The sequence below is a fragment of the Convolutriloba macropyga genome, chromosome 6 (assembly GCF_964194025.1).
Source record: "Convolutriloba macropyga chromosome 6, txConMacr16.3, whole genome shotgun sequence".
Taxonomy (NCBI): Eukaryota; Metazoa; Xenacoelomorpha; order Acoela; family Convolutidae; genus Convolutriloba; species Convolutriloba macropyga.
The window spans coordinates 70,876,280-70,887,862 of NC_134473.1; the positions used below are offsets into that span (position 1 = coordinate 70,876,280).

At 37.0% G+C, this 11,583-nt stretch overlaps 1 protein-coding gene across 1 annotated transcript in view; it reads right to left on the bottom strand.

Annotated features, from left to right (window-relative positions):
- Positions 1-5,565: 5,565 nt before the first annotated feature.
- The window catches only part of LOC142341393 (uncharacterized), a 76,345-nt gene continuing 70,327 nt past the window's right edge, over positions 5,566-11,583 (bottom strand). The window contains exon 11 of the mRNA XM_075392321.1: positions 5,566-5,810. Within this exon, the coding sequence (XP_075248436.1) occupies positions 5,566-5,810 (245 nt within the window). The remainder of the gene's footprint in view (positions 5,811-11,583) is intronic.

The window sequence follows — 11,583 nt, forward strand, 5'->3', positions numbered from 1 at the left end:
AAGACAGAACGAAGGAGGAAAATATTTCTTTACTGCTTTTTCTTACGTCAAGAATAATCTCAACCGAAAATTTCAAAATTCAAACAATTTATGAAAAGGATGCAAAGTGCCCCCTGTACCACGGGAACTCTGTGGGGCAATGTCACCATTTATTTTTCTTAGCAAAAACTGTTCCGTCACTAAAATTACCCGACTTTGATGGCTCATGGAATGTAAATATATATCGTATCTAGGAATGTTACTCGCAAAAAGATACAATAACCCTAGCATTGAAAGATTAGCAGGCTGTAAACAAAAATGTATACAAAAATGGATCATATACAGCTAAGCCAATCGTCTCGAATAACTCCTGCTTTGAATTTGCAAAAACTTAATGAGAAAGCAGCAAAAAAGTGTTCGAGTGATACTATACTAAATGTCTGCAAACCAATCATGGCTCTTTGGCGACACTCTGCCAGCTTAGTTTGTTCATCATTTGCTCAAAAAATAAATTATTTTTTTTCTGAAATCTATTCTTTACGGAATTAGGTTAGTTCAACTCTTCCCATAAACGCATCTTTTGCAATATTTTTGCTCAACTGTAAACTCAAGCAATTGGATTCTTAGTCAATTGCTTCTAACCATTTTTTGTCTATTTTCTATCAAAATTCTTTTAGTTGGCAGACAAATCATCTCAAAATCTCTATTGTAAGAAGCTAACAAACCAAATTTCTTACTGGCTGTGACTCCTGTATGATCTGTCGAACTTGCCCCTTTTTATAAGCAACAAGATGAAAAGAGAGAACGACAATAATTTGTGCTGCAGTATTGCTACTTGATATGCTTAACAGACAATTTAGCGTTTAATTGAATTTCACCACAGGAGCAAAGAACTAGTAGTACAATTGGTCATCTCAGAACGATGCATTTATGCAGAGAATATTCTGCTTCTTAGAACCAACCCAGTTTGTTAGATTGCATTTAGAAATTTTTTAGTTTTTAAGGTGATTTTTGTAAATTAATTTTCTTTTTGGTTGATTTTTTTTCGTTAGCAACAACTTATATACCAGCAGACTAATTGACAAAATACTTGATTTTTTGTATTTTCTGAAAAAAATGTTCAGAAAGTTTCACTCGGCTTTTGGGATTTGAGACTGTTATCTTAGTTAATATTTGACCTGGGATCTAAAAACTTTGTGTTGCGAGTTATGAGGTGTTGAATTTTGTATATGAAGAATTTTTAATAAAAATTATAGAAACATGGATGTAATTTTTCTCCTCACTTCCGTTGGAATTTATTTTTTTGTACAATCACAATGTTTATGTTAATCTGATATCGCCTAAACTCAAATAATCAACAATATCTTTGGAAAAAATGGAGTGTCAGAGTTATAAAAACAAAAAACAAAACCCTATAGCGGAAACAGTTAATGGACGCCATTTAACCCTGAACAACAGAAAACGATGAGACTTTTTGTCATAGACTGTAAACTACAAAGAAGGAAAAATGACATAAAATAAGCGTGACAGTCCAAAAGTATCAAATATGTTTCAAAACAGGTCCTGTAGGAAATGTAAAAACCAAACGCAATAATCTAATTTAAAAACGGAATCTCTATTTTGCGTTACCAGAACTCCAATGAGGCTTGGCATTAACAATTTTAAAAGACAACAGATAACAAATACGACAACAGATTGGGGCAAAGCTCAGAAAATCAACTACATTATTTGAAACCAAGTAGTGTTAAAATCGAAAAAAAATTGATATTAATTAAAATATGCATAAAATTCTAACAAATAAGAACAGAAATTTAAACATTAGTAGCATTTGATGAAAAATGTCATTGAATGGAGGAGTGAAATTGCCAAACGCCGAAGAAGTCTCTTTTAAAAATGCGACATTTTTTTTCGAATATCAATTCCGCATTACGCTTTTCAAGTAATTTGAAAAACTTTCACGTCTCTGGTCTATTCATTTTTGGCCACCTTTATTACTCAAGTGGAATTAAAATTATTACCCAAAACTTGACTTCTCATTGACAAAAAAAGGAAAAAAGTAAAAGAAATGTTTGACAAGACCTTAAGATCATAGATGCAAGACACGGGAACTGACTCGAAGCTGATAACCACTTAAGCCAAACACACCAGAAAACAATCTACACCTCTTGATTGATTACATTTTTGATTTTGAAGCAAACGGAGAAAAATTATCATGAAAAATATAGTTCTGATAACAAATACTGGTAAAATATCTTAAAAATTTCCATTCGAATTGCAATTCGGAAAAAAACTGTTGGCAAGAAAAGTTGAAACATACCCGGCAGATTGCCGGAAAATAGCCGCCGTTGATTCCAATAAGCATGATTGGGATTGAAATAACGGAAGATATTGAAAAAAAAAAGATTTTTGTACAAAAACATTTTTTTAAGTCCGATTTATTTTGATGGCATTTCGTAGTTGAACATACTTCTGTTTCTTAGAGAGAGGCTACAGGGGCTACTATCAATACCAATAAGCATTAGAGATGGTAACTAAGACTTATAGGAACGACGTTCAAATAGCGGGCATCTAAAATTGGGCTTTATGGGTTTATCCCGTTTCTACTTCTGACTTCAATTTTTTATACTGACTCTGTTCATTTTAAATTGCTTTGCTGAGCAACTGATGTTCAAAATCACTTTTAGCAGAATGAGAGAAGAGAGAAACTAGCCTAGAGAAGTCAAAAAGATTTCACGCAAAATGTTGAAAAGGCGGCAAAATGAGGTAAAGCGAAACATTTTTTTATTCGACGAAGTAAAAAAAAAAATAGGAGCGCTATAATAGCCGGCTGAGAAGATGAGGGCGGCTATTAAAAATAAATAGATATTATTGAATAGTTCAGTGCCGACTGACAGAAAAATAAAAAACACAAGAACACCACCAAATCAGAGAAAATAGAGCAAAGGAAAACAAATAAAAACTTTAATTAATAATACCAACAAATGATATCGCAGAATTTTGCCCCTGCTTATTTGAAAGCGCTTTTATATAAATCTTTCTGCTCATTTTTTGGCTGACTTAATGCCTTTGGGAGAAATACTAAATACCAACAAACATGAGAAATAGCAATTAACTTGAAAATAATACAATTTTATATTATTCATTTCACTAAAAACTCACTGTATAAGTGCTACCTTGAAGCGTTATCTCATCGTCGCAATTCTTCAGAAAGCTTTCAGATAGAATAGTGAACAAGGAAGGCAAAGAGGATTAGTTTAAGAAACAGAGTTAAAAGCAAAAAAAAAAATAAAGAAACCGATGAAAATGGACCAAAATTTGGCTTAAACTACACAATTTCTTAAACAAACTAATCAAAATAAATATCAATCAAGCTGAAAGATTGCTGAAACCACTAAAACAACTGAAATAAATTACAGACTTTCAAATATGTTTTACAAAGTGAAAAACATTTTAAAACAACTAAAAAACATCCATGAGAACAAAATGAAGAAATTAGCCAAACGTTGCATCTAAAATTCCAGTATTTGCTTTAGGTGTTCACAATTGCTTTCGAACATTTTTTTGAGAAAACAGTTGGATTGAAAGATTTAGACTTAAAACTTTAAAAAAAACCGCTGTGAAAAGGCCGCATGATTAAAAATATCGCCCAGGTAGAGGAAAATTTGTTCACACCTATTTTTCTCGCTCTCTCTCTCTCTCTCTCAGAACATACACCAACTAATTTTGGACGAATTGGTATCGAACGACTCGCGATCCAGAAGGGCGCATAGACAACATAATATTTTGATGAAGCAAAATTTTCAGACTAGGGAGGTGCTGGATCTTCGTGAATGCGCGGATATAACCGACTAACGTCGAACGAAATGCTCACAAACGACTGGCGAACGTTTAATTTTTGTAAGTAGCTAGCTACGGCTTTAGGGAGGTCAACTTTATCTTAAGTGAAGGGTCGTAGGGTGAGCGCAGTTGGAGGGGTCAAGTGGGGTGTACGTAGGGGAGCAGTTTTCTCTATAAAAGTCACTCTAAATAATCTCGTCTTTTGCTCGGCAAAATGACGTAAACACTTTTTTATCGTTCGCGGTATTTGGCTTCCTCAAAAACACTTCCTTTATAAAAAGAAGTCACTGATTGACAAAAATGCATACCCTTACTCCTCGTCGAGTTGTGAAAAGACAATGCACTAATGCAATCTGATTTTTGAATGGTAAGGAAGGAAAGCGCTAAAATATTAGCCATTAAGATGCTGATGGCGGTTATTAAAAAGAAGTAACAGGCGCTGAACAATTACGATAATTTTTACAGAGCTATAATTGCAGAAAATAAATTCAGGAAAGTGGTCACAATTAACGGAGAAAAGAAGTCACCACATAGCTCAAATCAGCAAAACCATTAAATCCAAATTTGTGTTTAATAACATTATTAGATGTAGCATTTGCTGAGGCATCAGCCTGCGTGCTATACAATTTTCAATGGGGAAATATTTACTTTTCACACCAGGTACACTCCAAGGATGAGGTGAGCAACCCAAGCCAGCTCTAATCAGACTGACTCGCGTCACGCACAGGGGGTACCAGAAACTCCAGACCAAAATCAGCGCCGATCAGACCAATATGGGTTTCGAACTGGATTGCCAGACCCAAAAGGGTCGCGCTCCAGGGGTACATCAACTGACCTTTTTAATTGTTGAAGCAGCGTTAATTATTGGCAGAATGTACTGTTTTAAGAAAATTAGACATCATCTTATGTAGAAGGTTGTTGACTTCTTCATTGAAATATTTATATTTTTGTTCCAAAAAAAGATTCATTCATCAGCAATTACTAAAACTAAGTCTTTAGTGTGGTATTTGAGGCTCATAAAATAAAATTGGGAAGTGCTCGTCAAAAAACAGTCACCTAATGGGTTTATTAAATCTCCGTTTTTCGGTTGGACTTCTTAGTTTGGAGCAGACTTTCCAGACTCTGGAAAGATTTCTAATCAGACCTGCATGCTCTGGAAAGGGCTGTGTTGAGACTATTCGGATCATACCATGAAACAATCCAGACTCCATACGACGCAAATATCAGACTATCTAGACTCTGGGCTGAGATTTTCCAGACCGTAGGTATAGTGCGCTGATTAGACCATGTGTGCGGACTCTGGGTGGGGTCTTAATCAAACTTTCCAGATCCTATACAGTCCTGTCAGACTCTGTGGAACTCCTCTTCTGTGAATTAAGCTCGACCATTTTTATCAAAAAGAAATAGGCGTGACCCATGAAAAGAATTTAACTCGACTTTAACTGGGTCGTCGACCATGTAATTAAAGTCGTTTTAACCCCCCCCCCCGCGAGACTTTATAGGTCTTTTAATAAGTCGTGGCTTCGTCCTGGTATGGGTCGCGGTTTAACCCAAGTGCGCGCCACTAGTTGGTCTGATTAGAGCTGGCTTGAGTCGTTCACCTCATCATCTTGGGGTAAAAATATACACGAACAGTTGGAAATTTTGAAACTTTGTCCAGAGAGAGACTCACGAACACAAAATTTTTTAAGAATTTGAGGAGGAGAAGGAAACAGATCTCGATTAGGTTGTTTTTTATCTGTCACATTTTCAGTGTCCCTCATTTGTGCTCTGAACACTATCCCTCTCTCCTCTCATCACTCGTCTATAGTTGGACGCGTCATCCACTCTCTCATTGTTCATGTTGTATCCTAACATGTCTTTCTTACCATCTCCTTCTCCTTCCTTATTGCCCCCCTCCCTCTCCCCCTCTCCATCTCCATCTCCCTCGCCCTCCTCTTCGTCGTCGTTGTAGTCTTCCTCGTCAGCCTCCATGAAAGTGGGAAGACCACCCGCGGCAAGAGGGGCGAACAGGTTTCGTTACTCAACATCATTTCACACAAAAATATAATATATTCCTATATTTTTCTGTAGTTTTGATTTAGCCGGAAGTTAATGTAAGATTCAATCAGAAAAAAAAAGAATGTCAATCATGTCGGTTAATGGGAACGCAGAGACAAATCTTGTAATCGAATAGTTAAATTAGAAATAATGGTTGACAACTGTGGCGATTAACACGAAATTCAGTCCATATTTATTACCCCAAATTACCGCACTTTTACATTCATGGTGATCACCTTTAATTTATAACTTCCTTGACTTCTTATGACATCCGATCTTAACTAGTTATTTACTCTGATAATTTACTTCTCTAAAAGATCAAGGGTCATCATATCACACATAACAATATGAAAAGTTGGGGACAAATCTAGTATAAATAGCACGTGTTAGCTCCTTGTTGCATTCACTCATTTCATAAATAACCAAGATATAAATCAGCACGTGGATGAGGTACGTATATCTTTCCATACTTTAAACAATTAACATTATACTTTCAACACTCCTCCTATCATGTTAAGTGTTTGTTCCGAGAAGGACATCACGAAAAAGTGATACTTTGGTCCTCCCCAATGCTTTTGTAAGTGTGTCTGCCGGCATGCGATCGGTAGGTAAGTAGTTTAGCTCTAATAGTCGACTTTCGACTAAATTCCGAACGAAGTGCACTTTTAATGAAAAGTGCTTTGTCTTTCCGTGATTCATCGAATTTTTACTAAGAGCAATACAAGCTTGATTGTCTACAAAGACGTTTACTGGCTGCTGGATTTCTAAATCTAATTCTCGTAATAGGTTAACTAAATGTACTGCTTCTTTACTGGCCTCTACTACGGCGTTAAGCTCAGCCTCAGCTGTTGAAGTAGATACACACTTTTGTAACTTGCTAGCCCAACTGATTGCACCTGAACTATTATTAAGTTTAAAACAAAAACCACTTGTACTTTTTCTATTGTCTATGTTGCCTGCCCAATCTGAGTCTGAAAATCCTGTTAACTCCAGTTTCTCACTTTTTCTAAAAACCATCTTCTCTGATTTTGTACCTTTTAGGTAACGTAAACACCCTTTTGCCGCATTCCAATGTCGCCTTCCAGGATTTTCAACAAACGAACTCAATAAATTGGCTGCGTGCGCAATATCTGGTCTACTTGTTAATGCCAAATAGTTCAAACATCCCACTATACCCCTATAATCACACGATTGCTTTTCTCTATGCTCATTGCTGCCGATTTCTGGTGAATCTAATTTTGATAGTTTCAGGCTAACATCTAAAGGTGTTTCCAGTGTCTTTGTTTCGCTCATGTTAAATTTCTCAAGTAATTTTTCTACATATGCTTCTTGGCTTAGCATAATTTCGTTTTGTGTTCGCTCAATTTTTATATTTAAGAACCAGCTAAGATCTCCATAACTGCTAATTTGAAATTGCTCACTAACTTTAGTTTTAAAGTTTTCACAAAAGTCTTCCTGCAATCCTAATATCACCATATCATCTACCCAAAGACACACTAATCCTTCTATACCATTTTCTCCTTTCTTTATGAAAAGACACTCATCTTGAATAGCCGGCGTGAAACCTAATTGGTTGAGAAAAGTTTTGATTGTTAAGTACCAATTTCTACCGGACTGTTTCAAACCATATAAACTTTTCCTCAGCTTACAAATTAATGGATTTCCTTGCTTGTCAAACTTTTCAAACCCTTCGGGCTGTTGCATAAAGATTTCTTCTTCGATGTCAGCGTTTAAGTATGCTGTTTTGATATCCATTTGTTTTAACTCGGTGTTTTTAAATACTGCGTAGCTTATCAGTACTCGAATTGTTGAGAGGCGTGTTGTTGGTGAGTAGGTTTCGTTGTAATCCCGACCTGGATCTTGGCTAAATCCTTTTGCTACGAATCTTGCCTTATACCTTGTTATCTCACCACTAGGACCAAACTTAAGAGCAAAGTGCCAGCGGCTACCAATGGGTTTATTTCCTTTGTTCTCTACCAGTTCCCAAACATTATTTTCCACTAATGAGTTGTATTCTAACTTCATTGCCTCGTACCAGTTTTTATCCCTAATTGCTTCATCAATGGACTTAGGTAGCAATTCGTTGTTAACAATTTCACCAAGGAAAGCTACCGGGTTTAAATCTCTATCACCATCTGAATGATGCTTGTTGACTATCTCCTCCTTCTTTTCTTTGACTTCAATAAACATTTCGTTTTCGTTGAAAGTTACATTGCGAGATTTTCTAACCTTAAAGACCCCTTTGTCATTTGGAGTACCTACCAGATAAGTCTTACTATTGTCTGAAGACCCTAAGAATATTCCTTTTTGAGAAGTTCTATCAATCTTACCGCGAAAATTTTTTTCAACGTGAACGAAAGCTGAACAACCAAACACTTTGATAGATTCTAAGTTAGGTTTCTTCTTGTACATTGCCTCAAAAGGTGTCTTCTGAATACCTGAATGGAAACAAAAATTTTTAATCTCACTTGCCATGTTAAGCGCATATGGCCAATACTCTTTTTCTAAACCTGACTGCTCTAAAAGACATCTAGCCATTGGGGTTATTGTCCCCCAATTCCTCTCAACCTTTCCGTTTTCTTGTGGTGTATACGGTGCCGAGAACTCAAGCCTAACGCCTTTTCGTCTACATAATTGTTTTATGTCATTTGACACATATTCCCCTGCACCGTCACAAACTAAGGTTCCTGGTTGTCCTATGTCTGCAAAGAACTGTTCAACTTTTTCAAAGGCCTCGTCCCTTGTCCTCAAAAAATATAGTTTCTGATATCTGCTAAAACTATCCACGAACCCTATTGCATACCTATGACCATCAACCGCTTCCGGTTGGATGGGCCCTAATATGTCGGTATGAACAATTTCTAAGACTTCACTTGCTCTTGTTTCTGAGTCTCTTGGTACTGGAAGTTTCTTTGATTTATTTAGCTGACATATTTCACAGTTTGCTAAATCATGCTCGTTTACTTTTAGCCCCACTGCGTGAACTTTTAATTTGTATATGTCCTCAACATTGTTATGACCCAAACGCTTATGCCACAAACTAAGGGGATCTCCATTTGCTAAGTTGCACTGCTCACCGTAATCAATGTTGTGCCAGATAAATAAACTATCTCTTTCCTCGAAAGGGAAAACTGTTCCGTTCTTGGTCCGTATTTCTAAAGTCACACCAAAGACGACCTCATTGCCTGTTGCTCTAAGTTTTGACACTGATATAAGATTCCTTGTGTTTTTGGGAACAAGCAACGCATTATTTAATCTTATTTTTCGCGCTAAACCATTGGAATCCAAAACCCTAATTTCAACTGTTCCTTTCCCACTAATTGAACTTTTACTGTTGTTTGCATTAGTGATGGTACCAGAATACTCCTTGTCTATATCTATGAATAAACTTTCATCTCTAATCATATGACTGGTAGCACCTGAGTCTAAAACTAGCTCATTTGCAAGGTTGTTTTCCGACGTTTGAAAGAAGGAAAAGATCTCTTCTTCTTCTTCTTCTTCTAAATTCTGCTCCTCAACTAAATTTTGCGTGCCCCTCTGGTTGGTTCTCCTGCTTTGACTTACAAACCTTTTCTCATATTTCTGTTGTTTTCCACAAAATTTAGCTATATGTCCGTGCTCACCACACTTAAAACATTTCATTTGAGAAGCTTTGGTTTGTTCAGGAATCGTTTTCTTAAACCTACATTCTTTTGCGATATGTCCCATTTTCTGGCAGTTGAAACATTTCCGTTCCTTATTAAAGAATACGCTCTCTGTTTTGGTTTTTACATTTTCATTATCGAAGTTTATCAGGTCTCGTTTTATTTCCTCTAGAGTTTTCTCGTCTTTGCTGTATTTCACGAGTGTTGCGAAATTTTCATATTCCTTCGGGAGCCCTTTTAGAATTATTGAGACAAACATTTGTTCACTAATTCCTTCATTCACTAGTGTTAAGTTGTATTGCATATCATCTGCTCTGGTTAGATAATCTACTATACTCTCACTTGAAGTCTTCCTAAGGCTAGTTAATTGCGCTATCAATTTGTGTAGCTGGGGTCTCTCAAAACTTTTGAAGCGTTTACACAGTACATCCCAAGCTCTGGTGCCATCACCCTTATGTGGTCTAAGAAAAAGAACTGATGTTTTGTCTAAAGCCTGAACCAACTCGTACCACAATGTCTTCTTTTTCTCTTCTAATTCTTCCCTCCCCTTTTCTATAGCTTGCCTACGTTGCTCCTCCGAAGAATTATTTCTAACAGCTTGCACATAATCTAGATAGGTGGCTTCTCCACTAAGAACTTTACCAAGTTTTAAAGAGTGCATACGAGCCTCAAACTGTTCAGCAAAATACAAGAAATCATCTTCACGCCCGCTGAATACCAATCTTTCTAATTTTGAGCTCATTGTTAGGCCTGTCTTACTTTCGTTTATTTTCCGTTCGTCTCAAATTAACACTTTAGCTTTAATTGTTCCCTACCGAAACAAAGACTATGTCCTTTGTTTTTCTAAGCTATTACTGCTCTAGGTAAATATTCTTTTGTAACAAGGGTCGGGCTGTGAAAAATCTTGTTCGGACTTAGATCAAAACTGCTTTCCTTTCTACGCGTGTTTGAATCTGTTGCCTGTTGGTGGCTGTGTTATAGGGCGACGAAGCGGTGAGTCGTTATGTTTGTGTATCAAAAAAATGCTTTATAGCACCAGGTTAGCACTTGTTGTAATATGGTAGCACTTGTAAGAAAAAAAACACTAAGCAAAAAGAGTTTGGTCGACTAAATTAATCTAGAAGTTGGTGTTCTGTTCGAGTTCTGTAATATCCTTGACAAAATCGAAAGCAGGACATTGACATTGAGCCAGGGTTTTTCTTCCGCGATTAAGCACGATGAGGATACCAACACCCTCCGAGGATAATGTACTCGAACCCTAATCCTAGTCCTATTTAAGAAATGTTTTACCACCAACTTTTGTGTCTTTCGACCAAACTTGTATCTTACAGAAGCACAGCACACACAATTGAAAATGAAACAGTTGTTTAAGCTGAGCTGTTCTCAGCTATACTAAGCAATCCTGGTTCCCCGACAGCTCTGTTATACAATTGAACCTCCGCGCTCCTTTTTGATTCCCCACAACAGCTCCACTCACTCTTCTTCACAAGCAGAATCCACTGCTTAGCTACACACACTTAGCACTCCACGATTGAAGTCCCCCGACCAGGTACACAAGCTCTCGACTCAACAGATGAAGTCCCCCAACCACTTACAAAAGCTTTCAACTCCACAATTGAAGTCCCCCAACCAGTCACACAAGCTTTCAACTCCACAACTGAGGTCCCCCAACCAGTTACACAAGCTTCTTACTCTTGCTTCTTCTGGTCTCACTTGGCCACTTCTTGACTACAAGGCTTGTCTCTCCTTGTCTTCTCTGTCTTCCTCCCCCAGTGATTTCAGCGATCCTCCTATGTAGCAAAGAGGCGCAGCAACAACGTTTTTCTATTTACGATGGGGGTTGATTACTTAACTTAGAAAAGCTCTGGGCCCATAACCTGTCGGTTAATGGGAACGCAGAGACAAATCTTGTAATCGAATAGTTAAATTAGAAATAATGGTTGACAACTGTGGCGATTAACACGAAATTCAGTCCATATTTATTACCCCAAATTACCGCACTTTTACATTCATGGTGATCACCTTTAATTTATAACTTCCTTGACTTCTTATGACATCCGATCTTAACTAGTTATTTACTCTG